Raw genomic sequence first — 21,172 nt, 5'->3', positions numbered from 1 at the left:
ATATTGAATATTGATGGATTCATGATGACCATGTTGTTACATTGCAAAGATTACATATAGAACACATGAAGCCAATATCATGAAGTTGGTATTTGACTGCGGAAGCTAACCCGTTAACACTCATGACACCGTAAGGGTGGATTGTAACACAAAGTATCATAATCAATACATTAAGTTAACAGTCTTATATCTGTATGGAGGCCGCCTCTGTGGTCTTGTGGTAGAGCGTCCGCCCGGAGAGCGGAAGGTTCGGGGTTCGATCCCCGGCCGCGTCATACCAAAAGACGTTAAAAGATGGTACTTGTTGTTACCCTGTCTGGCGCTCGGCATTAAGGGGCTAAAACAAGGACAGGTCGGCTCGGAGTCAGTACACTGTGTCTGAGTGGGGTATTCATGTTAAACTGCGGCATGGTATTTCAGTGAGCTAGCACTATAAATCGGCACCAGTCCGGACTAGTACAAGCGCCACACACACAAGTGCATGCCAGTCGCTATATAAGTGTAATAATCTTGGACGCGACGTTAAACCCAATTTCATCTCACCTATATCTGTATGGACACAACAGACAGATGATTACGGGAACTTACTTGGGCAAGAGGGAAGTCCACAATTCCTGACCTCACTTTGTGACACATCGCCGATGCATGACGCACCTCCGAACTGAGGTGATGGGTTGGTACAAGTTCTGTTTCTAGTGACTGTTCTGGTGACAAAAGTACCACACGTACGTCCACATGAAGGAATGTTCCATTGGGCCCACGGAGTGAAGCCTCCATCAACTGAAGTATCAGACATGATCATGCATATAATAATTATAATAATAATGATAATGATGATGATGATGATGAGTCTACACAAAAAAGAGACATTACACAGCTAGGAAAACACAAAGCCTCACTACTCCAAGAAAGATTCGGTGAAAAGAAAGTCTTGATCGGAACAAAGTAGGACTGTCAATGTTCCTGATATCCAATGGCAGCCTATTCCATAGTTCAGGGGCAACTTTGGCGAAACTCCGACCTCCAAAAGTCGCACAGACAGTAGGGACTGGCAGCTTGATGTCAGAGATCTCCCAGGCACGTACTCTTCAAGAAGCTCGCTGATATAAGTTGGTTTTTGATTGTGTCTCGCATTGAACACAATCAGCAACTCTGGATTCTCTCATTGATTTTGATACTATCATTGGTAGCAGACAAGTCGTGTACATATTTAAAAAAAACAGTTATGTTAGATGCAGTCAGAAGTTACACACAGGTAAATAGCTGTATTCCAAACATTGCAAGGAAAAGCAGATACACTATTCATAATTTATAATAATACAATAATTGTACACATGTACTCACTTGGGCAAGGTGTTAGAGGACAAAGCCTTCCGACTGATTCTGTCGCAGGCCCAAGTTGGCTACAGTCGCGGCCATTGTTGGCAGGTACTGGGTTGTTACATGTTCTAACTCTGGTCACTGTTCTCGTGTACGATGTACCACAGGTACCTGTACATGGAACGCCACTCCATTCCGTCCACAGTGAGTAACCTCCATCCACTAAAACAAGACATAAATATTATTGTAACAATACTAAATGGGCGTGAATCAAATGTGTACGTTTACCACTGACGTAAAGAGAACCAAATAGTCAAACACAATACAAAAGTGTTCCTTATTATCGCATTTCCTTTCTATTGTGAATGTTTCGAAAAGAAACCCCAACAGTCAACATAAGTTACAATCAAATATACTTACTATTATTTTACGTTATTAGTCTGAAATTCAATAAAGACAAAACCCCATTCAAAATTTGATTTTTATGTTTTACAGTGGCTTCATATCCATTTGATTGTGAGAGAAAAGACACTAAATACCTCGACGCTTTTCTAAAGAAAATATAAGGATAATAGTTAAGTTTGGTTTTGGTGACATTATACAAATCAGTGATGACGCCAGTTGTTTGCGAAAAGGGTAAGCATGTCCTGCCCTACCGGTAGCAACCGGGTAGCATCCGTCAGTCATACAATTTGCATTAAAGAAATTCTTGCTATAAGATTCTTGATTCAAATCATATGTCTAGAAAACAAACTACGCTGTATTAAGTCTAACGTGTACCCATCCCACATTACTAGTTTCACTTACAAGGACATGCACCGAGCCCACAGGAAACTTCTTGAGTCTCGCTGAGTGGCCCCAGACAGTTCAAGCCACCAAACTGAGGGGGGAGGCAGATCCGAGTTCTCCTCACTGTCTTTGTAGCTGTCTGTCCACACGTCGCACCACACGCCGGGTTGTCCCATTGCCCCCACTGTGTGAAGGTGCCGTTGACTACAAGGAAATAAGTAAAATGATGAACTGTGTGTCCACAGGAACGCATACACATAAACCAACAATTTTCATCCTATATTGTTTAGGCTTCAACATCATATCAGACAATTTTGCGAAATTGCCATTATTGTAGGAGGGTATAGTCATAAACACACTGTCTTCCTGCAGCTTGGAATACTTACTTGGACAATTAGGAAGATTACAGCTTATCGTCCTCGTATCAAATGTAGTGCCAAGTAAAGAACAGTCGCGTCCGCCAAAAGCTGGTATTGGGTTGGTACAGCTTCTGGTTCTGGTCAATCTCCTGGTGGATAAGCCACATGTCACTTGACACAAAGGACCACTCCACTCAGTCCATAGAGTGAGACCTCCATCAACTAAAAGAATCACAATAAACACACTTCTTTATTCAAATTTGATTTTTGAGGTCATGTACTCAACATATTCTTTATCATTCATATCAAATTATAAAGTGCTGACATTGGCATTGTGTTATTTCAATCGCCATATGACACAATCTAAAGTCAACAATATAGAATCTCTGGTATAAAACATGGAGGATATGCCTTGAGTCCATCTTGACTCAACAAATTTAATAGATATGCAATATGATTTTATATAGCTCACTTGGACAGGATGGAAGACCACAGTTCCTGATGGCTAACTGAGATGGTTCTCCAAGCAATGAACAATTTCTGCCATTGTTTCGTGGTGCAGGGTTGGTGCATGTTCTGAATCTAGACACCTGCCCAGTTAGAGTTGGACCACACGTCTGTGTACATTGAGGATTACTCCATAGCGTCCACTGTGTGTAACCTCCATCAACTGAAGAACGATGTTGAAATGTTATTATTACATAAGTAAACAATCTACCAACAAAACAGTATAGATTTCCAAAGTGTGCAAAAAAGTTATTTAGCCGCTCTGACTATTTAATCAAACTGTCTTAGTTTCACCTCGACCTTGAAGTAATATTAAAATTAAACGATTATTAGGGACAAGTAAACACGAATATTACAAATAGATATACCTCCGCAATCCGGAAGTAAACATGATGTAGTTCTACTCTCAAAACGGTTTTGTTCCGGGCAATCAGCACCACCAAAGGCTGGGGTAGGGTTTGTACAGGTTCTTCTCCGGTCCACAGCTTTAGTAGCAAAACTACCACATGTAAGTGGACATGGGGGATTGCTCCATTGGGTCCACGGAGTGATGCCTCCATTAACTGAAAAAATGGATTATGTTTGAGAAAGTTGGTTCTGAAACATTAACACATGGAAAGATATCACTCATGCCAGGAATGTTAAAAGTATACTTTCATGGACATATTATAACTCTTGAGCATGGCAATTATGATTAAAAAAGATATATAATATTTTCTTTTTGCAGCCTTCCAATGCTAATATTCAGGCATGTAGAATCTATTGTGATACCTTTTGACTTAAACAGGTATTTGACCGTCAAATTTCAATTTCACCTCAGGTATTGTAACTGCATTCCGGTAATAAAATGAGAACACGGGGGTCACATATAGTGTATGGACAGTTACAAGTAAAGAATATCGGCTGTTGGCTGACTTCGGCATGACCTACTTGGGCAGTTAGGAAGATTGCAGCTTCTTGTTTCCGCCTGAAATGTACTTCCAAGTAGTGAACAGTCCCGCCCACCGTCGAGTGGTGTAGGGTTAGTGCAGGTCTTGATTCTGGTCACCGTCCTTGTAAATGTTGGACCACATGTCTGTAAACAGGCAGGTCCGTTCCACTCAGTCCATGGAGATAGACCCCCATCACCTGAATATAACAGACGGTATAAGCTTGAATCAGATAATTTCAAAATATTATTATGTACTGAATCGATTGTCTTTTAGTCAGAACGCTAGAAACCAACTATTCTCCATTATCCACCGAAACAGAATCCACCGGGCGCAAAAAGCAAACCAGAGGTGCAAAAACACTTATATAAAGACGAGAAATACTTCTGAATGATAAATAAAGTACCCACGTGGACATGGGTTGATGTCGCAGTTCACAACGATTGTATCGTCATACGCCCCGGTACAGTTTCTACCACCATTAGAAGGGGCAGGAGTGTTACAAAATCTTCTTCTGGTCATTTGCCTTGATGCAGCTGCACCACATGTTGGCGAACACGCTGTTGCGTTTTCCCATGATGTCCACTCACTAAAACCTCCATCAACTGTAACAAAGAAGTGACCAATACATTAAGGGCATACCTTGAAATAAGTTGCACTATTACTCCAAGATAAAATAGCTTTAGTTTACAGGTCAATTTTGGTGTAGTAGTGTTCTTGTAGAGAGTGTGAAAGAGAAAAGAAAATATACGGTTTGACTTTCTTGTTGATGTAGTATGACAAAACGAATAGGAGTATGTGCTGTTATCGTACTGGTTCAAAAGAAATGTAAAATGAACTTGGGAACACATGAGATCTCCTGGACGTTTCACTGCGCATAAATATATATATACTGATGAGTATGTTTGTTCCTCAATCCAAAACGATGCATTCGGCAATGCAGTATCGCATTTATCATGTATAAAGGTTTGGATCCGCATTTAGAATAACAGGGGATCGGGGGGTAACGCACGCACGCACCAACTCACCCACCAACTATAGCACATGGAATGTCAAACCTGAACATTTGTCACTCAATAAGGGTCAAGAGCTTACCTGGACAAGGAGCGAAACCACAGCTTACAATAAGGGACTCGTCGAAGCTGCCCTGACAGTTTCTCCCATTATTCTGTGGAGGTGGATTGGTGCAGGTCCTCCTCCTGGTGACCGTGGTGGTTTGACCAGTACCGCATGTTGCAGAACACACTATTGGGGTCCAAGCACTCCAGGCAGAGAACCCACCGTCCGCTGTAATTGAAAACAGGAATTCAGGGTAACAAAAGTTGACTATGTTTTTAACTATTCACTACCAAGAAGTAAACAGATATACAGTTCCTTTAAGTTGGACATTGATAACAGTGAGTGAGTTGGGTTTAACGCCGCTTTTAACAGTATTCCAGTTATACCACGGCGTGTCAGCTTAATGTGGGAGGAAAGCCCGAAGTGATGCAGGTCTCAGACATTTACCACTTCAGTGAAACCCACAAGCACCGGTTTGGTGCTGACAAACCTAGAATCATAATCAGGGCGCACCGGGATTCGAACCCACAATCACAGGTTTCGGGCGTGCCAAAGGGACGCATTTCTGCACAGCGAATCGCCGCCTTAGACGACTGGGCCCCCACCGTGCCCCCACATTGATAACAACAACTAAATATCTATAAAAGCAACTCAATAACAACTTCGTCTTGTAACACGTGCGTTACATGTAATATATATTGTACATAGATGTATGTGATATATACATGAATGGAAATATTTATGCGAGGTTAAGTATTTAGTTTGAAATTGAATACAAGCGCAGGCGTCGAAAAAATGCATGTCTGGCATTATAAAATGCAGTTAGGCGACTTTTAAGAACCAACACAATGACTAGGCGGGATTATGTATCACAGAAAGCGATTATCACATGGATCAAATGAGACAAATGCAGGTGGTAGTATACAATAGACATTATGAAAGATTCCAACACCCTTTAAACAAAAAAATCCGATTCACTGAAACATTTTGAATCAAGCCTTTTACATGGGCTTTATAAAACACAGGTCATACTCGTGAATCAAATCACAGAAGAACTAGCACTGCACAAAACAGCACATATGTAGTGTGCATATCAGTTAACTTAATGTTCTTTGTCATGTTATGTGTTCAGTGTATAATGGGATTTATATTAGAAATGAAAGTGAACCTATGTTCTAGGCACTCACTCGGACAGACAGGGATAGAACAGGGTCTGTTGCTTGTTTCTTGTAATGGTTCAGTACAATCTGCTCCACCATTCGTTGGTGAGGGGTTAGTGCATTGTCGCTGACGAACAGAAAATCCAGTGACACCCACACCACATGTCAGGGTACATGAAGGGGGGGACCAGTCACCCCAATCTGTTACCCCACCATTGACTGAAGAGTACGAAAAGCAATACAGAGTTTAAAGCAAGGAAAATAGGGTACATATAGGTTAGGTGAAGTATTCATTGATAATAGTTCTTGTATTCCATTTCAGAATCCTGCATCCCAGTCGAACCGCCAGAGGTATCAAATCTGAGTTAGACACATGTTGTTTTTGTATTTAGAAGACACGTCGTCATATTTCAGCACCTTTGTTACTCCGACAGGAAGGCGATTTCATAGTAATGATTTCGGATTGTGTTTAAGACCATTTTTATGTATCCTTGTACAGTTAAACATACACATTTCTACATAAGTCTCCATTAACAACGAACAAAAACGGTCTTCTTAAATTCAGTAATATTACCTACTATGGGCACGTGTACATGTATAGCGCGTCAGGAGCCTTGCTTTCTATTGGATATTATAAAGTCAAAATAGTTCACTATAAATCAGAAGTATGGGTTGCAAGGTTCGCTTGGGACGTTAGCTTGATTTGTAACATGGTACATACGCAAGACAATTTTATATTCTTATCCTATACCATTAAAGTGTCATGGTACTAAATATGGTTTGGGACATAAAACACAGGATTATCGTCACTGATTGATTCATTTATTCATTCAACCTATTGTACGCATTAGACACAATCGATGCTACATGATCCATCATTTCTGTCACAATGAAAGCTTTCGTCATGATAAATTGGAGAGGAACCTACTGTGTTCACAAGTTATAGCTATCAAGCCATCATTTAATACATGTATAAATTAATCATTTCAAGTTTGAACCCTTAGATTAACTCATTCTGATTCGAATAGAATTTACATTTACGTAAGACACAGCAGGTAAATCTCCTAATTGTCAATTGAAAACACAAGCAATATAAGCAATGGAAGCAGCATATTCGCAGACAGCCTTGGAATTCAGCAACATGGGTTGACAAAATGACTTCTTCTGCCTCTCATAAGGCAGGTCTTGGTATATATATATGTGTAATGGGGGTATGGTTAGTTATATAACAGGGATCGACCATTTTATATTCTGGTTATATATTCTGCAAAAACAGACATTTATTTAATTAAAAACTATGAGACGAAATATTGAAAATATATCTTGCCACGATGTATCTTATGTGGCTGAATATTAAATCAGAATACCGGCTTTACGTTCATAACTCCATAAACGCAAAAGAATATTAAAGTAAAGTTTTCTAAATTATAAAAATAATCATATAATAATTAAAAAAAAAAATATAAAAAAATAACATTACAAAATCAGGGATATGGTTTAGTGGCATAATACAACCCAAGTCCCGCCCATTCTTTTATCAGCCAATCAGAAACATTAGTTCATTAGTTCGGATAGCTTCATTATTTTCAGGGTTTATTGAAATATAACGCAAAACATATTAGCTTGGCTAGCCAATCAAATGTCACACAATCACTGAAAATGTTTTTAATGTATTTGTGTATAACTGTTGATATTGAGGAGTAATCTCAATATTTACTTTGAAATGTACATTGATGGCAATAAACATCAACAATCCATAATCAATTAGGTAAACAGTCTGTTATCCGCCTGTCCACTGGGAATCACACTTGCAACTGGGGAGAACATCTCAGACATTCTGATATGTTAAACAGAGGTCCTTGTCCGTCACAAAACCTATAGCTCATTTCAAAGGACTTTACATCCTCATAAAAGAATGAAATTCAACTAGCAAACCTTTCCATGATAACCCTTAATTTCGTATGATCCTGACCTGTTCAACATAATCTTGACATCAGGCCCCATTGACTCGAATTTGTGAACTCATCGTCAGTTGCAACCAGTCCATAATAGAAAAACGACTTACTTGGGCACGCTGGGAGACCACAGTTCACATTACGAAACTCATCATACGGCCCTGTGCAGTTTCTGCCGCCATTCGATGGAGCTGGGTTGGTGCAGGTCCTGCTTCTGGAGATACTCTTGGTGGCTAGTAGGTTACATGTCACACCACAAGGAGGGTTGCTCCAAGTAGTCCACTCTGTAAATCCACCGTCAACTGCAAGGTAGAGTACAACATATTATAAGAGCCTGTCTCAACATGATGGTCACTGGCGAAGTGATCGACTGTCAAATGTACTATGCATTAATACTAAACTGTGCATTAACACTGATGGCAACATCAGTGGTACACTACCGTGGATTACTTTATACTACGGAGACAATTTATAACAGCATTTTGGAAGTGATGAGAAACAAGAGTATAAATCGTTCAAAGATACTGGGAGATTAAACTTTTTGTCATTCTGTAAACGATACGATTTTATGTAAATGATATCACTTTTAGGGGCACATATGTATTCGTTGTAACTGTACGGGTAGAGTACCAAACACGAGTAGTGATGTAGCATCGTACCAGCGCATGATGGTACATTGCATATTGAAAATCTGGTCTGAAGACTTTCGCCGAAACACTGTCTTCCACCGAGAGAAGGTTCATTGCATCCTCTTTCCCTCTGTTGTATTCCTCTCACACCCACGCCACACGTGGCGAGGCAAGTTTCAGTCCATCCCTGCCATTGTTGCCAATTACCATCAACTAAAACATAAATAGGAGTAGCATATCTTTACATATATGTGTTCGGTGAAGACTTCACACGGGGTTGTTTATGCCATTGGTGTATGTCAGATGGAATTATGGAATTATGGTAGCTAGAGTTGGTCTGTAATATTGAGATTCCTCCATTGCTGTAGAATGGTGACAAAAACTGACGGAAGAACATGCATGTATTGTCATTCAACAATGACGCTAAGACCCAAACCCATTATTCTTCTGATGGGTTTACTATGTATATTAATTCCATATAAGACCCGTGAAGAACCGGGTTAGAATAGGTCTTCAACAACCCATGCTTGTCGTAAGAGGCGACTAGCGGGATCGGGTGGTCAGACTCACTGACTTGGTTGATGCATGTCATCGTATCATAATTGCGTGGATCGAAAAAAAGCAACTACATATAATACCTATGTATGTGTGCAATTGCTAAATATCTTAGCCTGCTAAAGGGAGGACCATACAGAATACACATCAGTTAGTGAGAGAATGCGCAGATCGTCCCCTCACACAACAAATCACTGGTTTATCCAACTGTGCCTATGACTTGCAACAATAATTCACTCACTACACGCTGGCACTGCATTTAAATAATTATTCATTTCTTTGTTTGTTTGTTGTTAAACGGCGCACACTGACAAATGCCAGCTATGTGACGGCGGTCTGTACAAAATCGAGTCTCGACCAGACAACCTCGTGGTAGACATCATAAGCATAGACCTATACTATTGGGATACGATGACATGCATCAACCAAGTCAGCGAGCCTGACCGCCCGTTTGACTACTGAAGGCCAATTCTAAAGCGAATCTTCACGGATCTGAATATTAATTAAAAATAATATGACTTGACATAGATTTCTATGACAAAAGTGTATATCTATGTAAAAAGAGCAACTTATCATAGCAATACCAAAATAAAAATTAGATATATTGGTCCTAGTCATTTTTGTCATGGGCTCAATAGTGTTTATCACAATTTTCACCAAACCCCTCTTTATGCAATGAATCATCGCACCAACAAAACATGTTCAGACAAGATGATGTTATAAACTATTTTTGTAACAAATATGTAGACAATGCAACAGAAATGTAACTATGAAACTGTGTTTGCTTCATTGCAAATTCGAGGTTCACACACCAAGTAATGTATAGTCCATGTACAGCTGGTATCGGTGATGCAGATCCCGTTTACCACATCGCCCAAAGCTCTCATGTTAATGTCGTAAGTGCTGATGGCATGTTCAATTGTGTATGAGTGTGACAGAGTATAAATAAACAGCTACTTCGTTTGGGAATAAATACAAATATAGACTATTTACAGATCATCCCAGGCGTGCGTGGACGAAAGTCCGGTCAGCTTTTCAGAGACAATAATCGCCTGACAATATTCGAGTGAGTGAGTGAGTGAGTGAGTTGTAACTCCGCTCTGAACAGGATTACAGTTACATCACGGCATGATGTGAGAGGAAAGCCCAAAGTAAGTTGTGAATATATATTGAATGTTTTTTCATTATCTTTATGACTCTAAAACTAAATACAAAGAAGAACTTACTTGCACAATCGGTCAATCCACAGTTCACTGTGACTGTCTCGGTCAAGGGCCCAGCACAGTTTGCGCCACCACCTGATGGAGGCGGGTTGTCACACCGTCGGTTCCTGGTCTGAGTCTTTTCTGCGCTACTTCCACATGTGACAGAACACGGACCAGTCCATTGACCCCATTCAGATAATCCCCCATTCACTGCCGTTTCTGTATAAGCAATTACGAAATTACGTTAAGATCATTGTCATATTTCTCTCAAATGTCAAAACGTGTAATAATAACATATACGACGCAAAGGAAGTTAAGGACTACCCGATTATTTCAGATTACTCTACTTAATATGTCATGACATTAGTAATATACGAGGTGTAAAAATACATACCTATCACTGTCAAGTATCCCTTGGACTCTACGCCATTCACCACATAGACATACTCCCCGGAATCCGATGTTTGGATATTTTGAACAGTCATGCGTCTTAAAGTACCAGTGTTCTGTGTAATTGTATACTTGGCACCACTAGTAAGCGGCACGCCGTTCCTAAACCAAGCTCCAGCTGTTGCACCAGGGGATACATTCACAAGAAAGCTTTGAGAATCGCCCACACTCCTCGTAAAATTATCCATTCGTCCTGAAACGAGATAGAAGTAGAATTTAGACAAGATTGAACACATAAATTCAGGCGTTGTTCAAAAATGATCGTCTAATATCAGCTTCAACACTGAGTGTTGATATGAGTATGTGCTGTTACACGTATGATTATAAAACATTATTATGCTTTTGTTTACACAGACATTACCGAAAGAGTGTGAGTGTGTACCTTTGTTCTATTATCTTTATTTATTGCAAAACACGACTTCTTACCTAACACCGTAAGTGTAGCCTGTGTGGTTGCTCCATCAACTGAATAACTGTACTGTCCCGCTTGAGAGGTCTGCACATTTGGTATTGTCAGTGACTGTAGAGCTCCGATTGTATTTTTCGTATAGCTGTTATCACCTGTCAGGTCAACTCCGCCCCTCCTCCAAACGCCATTAGTGACACCAGGAGGATCGACAAATGTTGCCAATTGTGCGCTTGTGCCAGAAAGGACAGTTACATCTCTCATGTTATTTGTAATTGCAGCTGAAACAAACATGACATGAACATGTCAACTGAATGCAGACCTCAAACAACTCATGGCCCACATGTTTAGGAAATAATCGTGTGTCTGAATGACCTTTTACGTTGGCCAAGATGGTTGGTTGGTTTGTTGTGTAACGCCGCACTCAGCAATATGCCAACTATATGACGGCGGTCTGTAAATAATCGAGTCTGGAACAGACGATCCACGCAACTCGGATAAGATGACATGCATCAACCAAGTCAGCGAGTCTGACCACCCGATCCCGTTAGTCGCCTCCTGCGACAAGCATAGTCACCTTTTACGGCAAGCAGGGGTTTGCTGAAGACCTAGGCCATGACATAGTGTGGAGAGGATCTTACATCTAGTATCAATCCATTGTTAAATATTTTTATCCTTCCGAAAATTCATAAAGCTTATTTGAAATGGAAACATTTGCAAAACGTACATTCCACTTTTCAGAAATAGGAATATATACCTCGGACAGAAAGGAATCCTCTTGTCGTGACACCATTCAGATTAAAGGTATATTCTCCTTGATCAGAACTTTGAACATTATTCACAACCAGTCTTCGTCCGGTAGCCGTCTTCGTGATGGTATATTTCGAATTGAATGTATCCACACGTACACCATCTTTCAACCAGAAGCCGTCAGCTGCCTCGGTTGGGGTAACCTGCGTCTCAAAAATGGCGTTCTGTCCAATGCTGCTTGTGATGTTAGATAAAGGGGCTGAAAAGACATATTGGGATGCATCTTTGATAAAAACTATTTAGATACACTAAAAATTCTTAATAGATCTTCAAAATCTGCCATCAAAAAGGATGTGTTATTAAATTTGTTTAAAAAATATCCAAACTATCCTGTCGTTATTTACATATCCAACTTTAAATTGGCATTCAAAGATTTTATTATTCAACTTACTGAACACAGTTAACATGGCTTGAGGACTCAAGCTGCCAACGGAATATGTATATGTTCCACCATCTGAGAGTACTACAGAGCCTAAGGCCAGTGACCTCTCTAAACCGTTGGCAGTTTTTTGGAATCTGTTATCAGTAGTCAAGTCGATTCTAGTTGGTGTTAATTTTATCCAGGAGCCTCCTGTTGGTTGTCGGCTGAAGCCTACTGTGAATGATGCCGGGCTATTAACCAAGCGTGTAATGCTGACCGGGCGACTGACGACAGACACTGAAACATAATAGCTCGAAATGAAGATTTAGCACAGTTATACATAGTTGTGATGTGTTATTTACCGCTTTCATGCCTTAGATCTGATAACATGTGTGATAGTTTGTGCTTGGTATTACAGTAAACTACGGTAAAAACCAACTCAAAGTAACCACTGGTTTTAGTTCTTTGGTTATGTATTTTGATTAAAATATATACAGCAAATGGCCGGGACATAAAACAGCTCGTTATATCCGTCAGTTTGTTATAAGCGTGTTCCTTTTAAACGAAGTTTACTGTATTTTCATTGACAAATAATTGATAAGTTCCATTCAAGTTTAAAATACTTGCCAATGTCACGGCACAAGCTTTGTACAATTTCTTGGACAGTATTGAGTAAATTGCTGAAGTCTTCGATTTGAATTGCTGTTGAATTATCCGAGGCAATATCCACCAACTCCTGCTCATAACGTCTCTTGTATGGTGATGATGGGAAGTTAAGCAAAGGATTTACACCAACAGCAAACACTCTTATCCCAGAGTTCTTCGTCTCTAAAGCAGCAGCTTTAGTATCATCTGGATAGTTTGACAAACCATCCGTCATCACAATCATGATGTGTGGGTTACCAGACGTTTCAGCGTCTAAAAGAGCTTTTGCTCTCCTTATACCAAGATGAGTGAATGTTCCTGAGCTCGGATGTCCAACCACCCGAATTTCATTCGTTAGTAAGTTGATGTTAGAGGAAGCGTTGATGACAGCAAACACATCATCGCTGTATACCACGACCCCAACTCTTGTGTTGCTGTTGCTTCTGATACTTTCATTCACAAAAGCTATCAACGCATTCCTAACTTCCTCATAACTGGAATTACTGATACTCTCCGATCCATCTACGACAAAGTAAACTGTGTATGCCCCAGAACAACCTGTAAACAAAACAATCATCGTTGAAGAATTTGTAAACGATGCAGGCTATACAGGCGACACAACAAACTTCATCTGTAAGAATGTGTTCATCATAAAGCATATCAAAGGATAATATCATCAACTGAAGGAATAACCTCCCCACTTCTCCCGTGTACTCACCATCTGTGGTCTGCGATGTTGTAGAGGTGACATACAAAAATGCAATCCATGCAGTGACTAACGTCCACGTTGCAAACTTCATGATTATCTAGCATAAAAGAAAATACAATGAATACAGTAAACTACGGTTATAACGGACTCAAGAGACCAATTTTAGTTCGATATAACCATAGTTAGTTATAAGCATATATATAGCAAATGTACGGGGCCAAAAATATTTTCATTATATCCTTCAGTTCGGTATAAGCGTGTTCGTTATAAACGTAATGTATTTCTAAATATCTTAATATGGACATGAATAAAGATATTGCGTGTGCATGTGTATGCTTTATGTAATGTAAAAATAATGTCGTTTCGTTGAGACATTATAATTCAAACACGTATTCAAAGAAAAAACCGTCGAGGTCCTCCAGAATAACAAGTAGTTTTTCCTGTAAAATGCTGTTTATTTGATGTCTTTTTTTCCTTCTTTATTTAATCGGCGCTAGATACAGATAGATACTTTGGTGCCATGTGACCGGTTCTAAGGTTTTCACATTTGTCGAATCATTTATGACATAAACACAGAGAGAAATACAACAAATGGTTGCTTGGCGAAACTGTGTGGCCTGTGTTGTCTCCAGTGAATATGGGGCTGTGGGGTAGCCTAGTGGTTAAAGCGGTCGCTCGTCACGCCGAAGACCCGGGTTCGGTTCTCCACATGAGTATATTATGTGAAGCGCGTTCTGGTGATCCCCAGTCAAATCGGGTGTCTACAAAGTGGTAAGCTTACTCTGCCCTACCGGTAGCACGCGTCACAAACACATGTATTGACACGTTAGGCGTTCACCATACAAAACGCGGAAACGTATCGTACCAGAAAAAATAGGGAATTACATCGAACATAATTTTTGTCACAGACGCGTCCAGTTTTTTTTTAAATGTCTTCCACTTGTCACCAAAAACCTACAACATATAACCTGTTTTGTTTTCAGGAAAAAATGAAACTATACTCCCACTGTCTTATAAACATACATCTATTAATAAACTGTGCATTTACTTAAATGCTTTAACTTATCACAAGAAAAGTAGACGTGTACGATCTCCCAAAGGAGTACTGCGCATGTTTATTACCTGGCTCATGATCACGATGCAGTTAGATCGAACTGGTCAAGGTTCTCAGTTTTAGATTACACAGTCCCTAAGCTGCCCCTTCACAGTCACAGTGTGCTGATTGTTATAGTCACGGTGCATGGAGCGGCCTATATACGGTAACCAGTACCCTTTCATGTGATAACTTCAATACCAATTCAAATTAACTATATTGATCGTAGGATCAACAGAGGCAGCAAAGCTCGCTGAAATGACAGTGAAATGTATTCATACACCTTTAATGTTTGTTTGTTAGTTGTTTAACGCCGCGCTCGTGATTGACAACATGAAAATCGATCCACACAATTGGGATACGATGATATGCATCAACCGAATCAACGAGCGTGACCACCCGATCACGTTAGTCGCATCTTACAACAAGAATAGTCTCCTTTTTGCTGAAGAGTCTATTCTAACCCAGATCTTCACGAGGGTACACCTTGACTGACAACCATTAAACGTATACACCAGGAAGGCAAAACGAATTGTATTCGTCGTACGAGCACTGATAAAACTGTCATGTTGGGGAAATAGTGGGTACAACTTAAGTCGATGGCTACATTATATTGGAGTATTTTCATTAAAAATGACAAAAAATGACAACAATACAGGATATGTTCACGATTGTAAGGTTTCTTGGCGTTTGTGTTAATACAATTAAAAATTGATCCGCAAGGAGTGTGTTTAGATTTTTCCACTTTTAGCAATATTTCAGTTGAGCACACCATGGGAACACTTATGTTTGCATTTATATATTTTAACATGCTTGGTATCGAACCATTGCCACGGCGTGACGAGAGAATTATTCTGTTATGAATTCTGCACTTTTGGTGACGGTATTTCTAGACCTAGTGTTGACAGTAAACTGCTTGAGGTCCTATCAGGTATACACTAGTTGATGCTTTGGAAATCAGTCATGGAGAACGAAAGTACAGATTGTTGTGGTGGATATACGAACCTGAATAGCTCAAGCGCTTTATATTAACGCGATCCTTGTCATGTATTACCCTTCACGTTCCAGTACACGTGAGCATACACTGTACTCTGGTCATGCAGTTTAGTCACGTTTATTCACTTTGGTTATGCCGCCTTAGTGTAGTTTCTTGGACTTCAAGCAACTCCCTTGCCATCTGAACGGTTACACTTATTGCAAACCGTACAGAGAGGATTACAACGGGAAAAGTACATGTTTAAATGCTTTAAATAAGCACAAGAAATTAAAGGTATGAACACACAATGGCGTTTAGAAAGTGGTCAAATGTAACAAATGTTATGTTTTGGATAACACTTACTCAATAAAGTACAGATTTTCGTAAATTAGATATAAGTATAACCAAATATAAGAGGACACAAACACATGTACATGTCATTGTTACTTCCGTTATGAAGCGACCATGCTTGTCGTAAGAGGCGACTAACGGGATCGGGTGGTCAGGCTAGCTGACTTGGTTGATGTATGTCATCGATCCCAATTGCGTGGATCGATGCTCATGATATTATTCACTGGATTGTCTGATCCAGACTCGATTATTTACAGACCACCGTCCTATAACTGGAATATAGCTGAGTGCGGCGTTAAACAACAAACCGAACCAAACCAAAACTTTCTTTATATCTATGTTTTAGGATAAGAACCCATATAAGCTGTTCGTTTAACCAACCATTAAAGACTGTCCAAAAAGCACACTTGACAGCACTGTTTTCTGTCGCTGGATAGTTAATTAATAGTCGTCAACCACTACAACAAACACCTGCCGGATGCAGATTGCTGTGGCCCGCTGGCGTACATTAACTGTGCAAAACGTCCAACGTCATTTGGTTGCAGTGAAACTTCAGTTTTTGCCTAGTGATGTGGTAACTTATAACCCTACATTTGGAGCATGGGAACATTAGAGCTAAGACTGATAAGTGATCCATAACATCCTAACCTCTATTTGCCTAATCTGTTTCGGGAGATAATCAACACAGATTCTCTGGCGTTGAGGTTTAATATATTCACATGCTTGACGGATACTTATTTATGAGCTGAGAATGCATTGAAGTGTGCACTTTAAATCACTTTCTCGGTCCCTTGAAGAGTATACAACTCAAGCTGCACGTTAGGCCCTGAAAAATTTGCATGCATGTTAACAGGTGAGGTGAAATGGGGTTTAACGTCGCGTCCAAGATTATTGCACTCATATAGAGATGTGCATGCACGTGTATGTATGTGTGTGGCTGCTAGTCTAGTCCGGACTGATGCCGATTTATGACGCTAGCTCACTGAGACACCATGCCGCAGTTTAACATGAATACCCCACTCAGACACAGTATACTGACTCCGAGCCGACCAGTCCTTGTTTTAGCCCCTTAATGCCGAGCGCCAGACAGGGCAACAAGTTTTATCTTTTGACGTCTTTTGGTATAACGCGGTCGGGGATCAAACCCCGGACCTTCTGCTCTCTGGGCGGACGCTCTACCATTAGACCACGGAGGCGGTCTGCACGTTAACATATCACCAATGTGTACATTCGGAGTTCCCTGAACCTGTACTACATCACAGAGTGCTGTTATGAATGTATTTCCTTGTGATGGCAAAACGTGAATTTTGGTTGTGTCTATACAGATCATATTGTCAGGACCAGACAATCTAGTGATTGACATCATGCGCATCAACCAAGTCAGCGAGTCTGACTACCCGATACCCGTTAGTCGCCTCTTCCGACAAGCATTGGTTGGTGAAGGCCAGGATTTTCATGGAGCTCATTATCAAATAAAGTGATAAATAGTTATTTTGGACATTCTCTATTAACTCTTTCGATAAAAAGGAAAGCCGGCTAAGCGAATCATGCCTACCCACTAATATCAGTTGCAAAATATATAGACATTTCTCAAAGACATCATCCGGCAATATGAGTTTACAAACTAAGGTGTCACGTAATAACGAGGTGTCACTGTATAGGGACATCGACAGCGTGGTCTGGTGTAATAACGGGTTCCCCGGCTAGTAAGTGGTGTTTACAATTCACATTTTTTGAGGCACATTCGAGCATCCTCTTTCTACGAAAATTTCAAAGAGCTCTTTTAAAAACTCTGGCTCAAAAGTAATTTGATCAGGGTTTACAGCATTCAAGGCCTTAATAAATCTTTCAAAAGGTTTTGTGGTAGACACGTGGAGGAAACTTCCACATTTCACGCATCAGTGTAAAAAATTTAATCAATGTATTTCCATATTCCATATGTATTCCAATGTCTGTTCAAGTGAACACTTGACTAGCCTTTGCATGTGTTTGTGACGAGTGCCAAAGGTGGGGGAGGATACGTTAGCATTTTCGCGAACACCTGGTATCATACTTTTTAATATTGATTCAAAAACATATGCTTATGACATGGTCTTAATCATACAATTGAAATTTCTGACTATGGAAATGGTTTAATCGCTATTATTGACAATAAAGATTAATGAATACACGTTGCAGTGATATGCCATGGATAAAGTAACATTCGTTTCACAGCTACGTTCGTTGATTAAGTTGAATAATATATAAAACCTTGAATATTACTTCATGGCTACATTCGATACATTGTTTTAGATAATCTGTTTTAAGGATAATCTTTGACAAACCAGTATTTCGTGCTCATCGCGACAATATGTATAGCGAAGCTTCAGTTACATGACTGGGTGTTGACTGGCCTTTTCGCTCAGAGACATATAGCCAGTTACATTCACGCCTAAACAAAAATAGATTCCCCATTTATTAACAATGGAGGAGAGAACATGTACCGGTATTTCTAGTCGTAGTAAATGCTGCGACACCCGTCTCGCCAATCGTGCCCAAACCGGCTTCGGGTGGGGTCAATGCATAATACACCGCATACCGCGAAAACTTCCTTTTGACGTTTTAATAACACGATTGGTGTGAGTGTATCAAGCATTTCAAACACATAATATGGCTACGAATAATATGTCGAGTACATCGGAAGCCCGGTCAATATATAGTACATATCAATTTCTTAATTGTTATATAATAAACTTATATAATAATGGTATATTGCTCTTCTACTCATCAGATGAATTGTTTGATAGGCATTACTTAGGAGTTGACGGATGACAAGATAGACATAATTTTATGGATAACAACTTCTTTAATACTGTGAAAAGCGACGTTTCGGTATAGATCCTTATACCGTTGTCAAGCAAGGAAACGTCGCTTTTCACAGTATTGAAGAAGTTGTTATCCATAAAATTGTGTCTATCTTGTCATCAGATGAAGATAGTTTTCAGTTGGTGTATACCATTATATCAGTTATCCCAATGATCAACATGTGTGACACACAGCGTACAACTAGATCACCATGTACATGCATATCCCACGGACGTTAAGCACCGTGAGTTATAGTAAAAATTAATTAGGATAATTACCTTACAAAGCTACACTATCTTCTAACAGCATTCTTCAGAACGAAAATCCGAAAGTTTGGAGAAGGCTCACGACTGAAACTGAACATAGAATCTCAGTAGGTACTACCGATAAGCATCTCCATCAGATGAATGAATCTGCCTACGATCATGTAGCTCGGGTTATTCGACACACATGGGTAACCTCATCCGACAGCACCCTTCTTACATCATGGCAATAACAGCGAGAAACTGACGAAGAAGAGGCCGTACAATGGGGAAGCATGTGCTCACAGAACCGTGAACTGTTTCTGCAGTAAGGCAGTGGGACAAGATTCACTCCCGTTAGCCACCCATGCCATTTGTACCATTGATTTTAAATTTTCAGGTTATTTCAATATTACCAATACGAACGACTGACTTGACGAAAGCCCCCAAAACCTTATTGGTTATGAAAAATACCCTTATCGATATCCTCCTGCTAACACAGGATGAAAGGTGAAGATGGATAAATCGTTGTAACTAGAAAATATAACAATGAATAATTACCTTTCGTGTATTAAATCCAATGTTCACGTGTATCCGAAAAGTCTCGAAACATTTTAGAATGGGGAACAGGTACGAAAATGTCCGAAGAATTTGTGTGGAGTCTTCGCTGTGGTGTAGAAGACGAGGTGACTCCCTCCCCTGTGTTATTATAATAACCAACCTCCACACAAAATACCCGTCGCTCAACAAGGGCCTCCCCAGTTACCCTTCACGCTTTACGCCGAGTAGGAATCGAGGTGGCGGCTCACGGATTGTCGATACAATATTGCAACCTGTTTAGTTGGACGAGCAGTTATGACAGGCTATTAATACATTGTACTTCTTGAAATGCGAAGGCATCAGTCATACCGGCGACTCCCAAAATGAATGGACAAGGGCGCGCCATTTGACTAGATGGTATGACAATCTATGATACTGCGGGGGCATTTGAAATTTACATAAAGGTCACTTATAGTAATGCTAAAGGCGTGATTTTTTTTATTCAAAAACCGGTTTGGGATTGAATAAGCCTGTAGGTGTGTGCTTAAAAGTTACTCCCACACACGGATAGATAGACTTTTAAAGTACAATACTAATGTTCTGCATTTTATAGATTGAAGTTTCACAAAGCGATTGATATGTCGAGATTTCCTGTTGTGAACATATTCATGTTACGTAAGCAAGGCAAGTATTCCTTGATAACGGTAAGTGATTTGTCACAAATGGAAGCGGTATTTACTTTTCACAACTGATTCGTGATTGGAGGTTATTTAGCATTGGTGACGTACTAGCAGCGTGAGTAAGTCTGGGCGTGGGGACTGAGATTCTTAGGTTGACATGAACAGTGGTGCTAAATCTATACAGAATGTAGCAGGCATTTTTGTCAATACATGTCGTGAGCACTCTTGACACGAGGTTTTATGTAATCTCATGGATCTCCGACGCATTAAACACTACGAAGAAATAATATTGTATATTATATTTGAGACGGTAAAAACGTTTTATGAGTTCCGTACTGAGACATTTCTGACAAAATCCCATCGAAAGTTTATGTCACTCAAGGAGAATATTTGCTTTCCTTTCATTCCCTATGTTGACAAATTTAACGTGTAGAGAATGCGACAAATCAATAAATCAACAGAGTTATATACATAATCCCAAACTGGATTCCACGGGATATAACGCCTGAATGAGATCACGCAACATCCAAGCAGATATCGCTGCAATGAAATGGCATCATTACGCTACACATGAAATGATCTTAAACGCAGTACACAG

At 39.9% G+C, this 21,172-nt stretch overlaps 1 protein-coding gene across 2 annotated transcripts in view; it reads right to left on the bottom strand.

The window, feature by feature from the left end:
* Positions 1–20,274, bottom strand: part of LOC139462298 (SCO-spondin-like) — a 53,407-nt gene extending 33,133 nt beyond the window's left edge. Inside the window, exons 1-21 of one of the 2 annotated variants that reach the window (XM_071243923.1) lie at positions 19,916–20,274; positions 19,391–19,468; positions 13,858–13,945; positions 13,122–13,697; positions 12,525–12,791; positions 12,081–12,332; positions 11,344–11,604; positions 10,862–11,110; positions 10,489–10,686; positions 8,738–8,920; positions 8,189–8,380; positions 6,151–6,342; positions 5,000–5,191; positions 4,315–4,509; positions 3,906–4,103; positions 3,344–3,538; positions 2,941–3,138; positions 2,496–2,690; positions 2,128–2,313; positions 1,345–1,542; positions 589–780 (exon numbers count right to left, since the gene is read on the bottom strand). In XM_071243923.1, the coding sequence (XP_071100024.1) occupies positions 589–780; positions 1,345–1,542; positions 2,128–2,313; positions 2,496–2,690; positions 2,941–3,138; positions 3,344–3,538; positions 3,906–4,103; positions 4,315–4,509; positions 5,000–5,191; positions 6,151–6,342; positions 8,189–8,380; positions 8,738–8,920; positions 10,489–10,686; positions 10,862–11,110; positions 11,344–11,604; positions 12,081–12,332; positions 12,525–12,791; positions 13,122–13,697; positions 13,858–13,939 (4,201 nt within the window). In that variant the 5' untranslated portion in view covers positions 13,940–13,945; positions 19,391–19,468; positions 19,916–20,274. The remainder of the gene's footprint in view (positions 1–588; positions 781–1,344; positions 1,543–2,127; positions 2,314–2,495; positions 2,691–2,940; positions 3,139–3,343; positions 3,539–3,905; positions 4,104–4,314; positions 4,510–4,999; positions 5,192–6,150; positions 6,343–8,188; positions 8,381–8,737; positions 8,921–10,488; positions 10,687–10,861; positions 11,111–11,343; positions 11,605–12,080; positions 12,333–12,524; positions 12,792–13,121; positions 13,698–13,857; positions 13,946–19,390; positions 19,469–19,915) is intronic. The other variant, XM_071243924.1, reaches the window with a different exon arrangement.
* Positions 20,275–21,172: the final 898 nt, after the last annotated feature.

This window comes from Haliotis cracherodii, unplaced genomic scaffold, assembly GCF_022045235.1.
Source record: "Haliotis cracherodii isolate W230 unplaced genomic scaffold, xgHalCrac1.p SCAF_15, whole genome shotgun sequence".
In the NCBI taxonomy this organism is placed as follows: domain Eukaryota; kingdom Metazoa; phylum Mollusca; class Gastropoda; order Lepetellida; family Haliotidae; genus Haliotis; species Haliotis cracherodii.
This window is presented reverse-complemented; position numbering and strand designations above follow the sequence as displayed.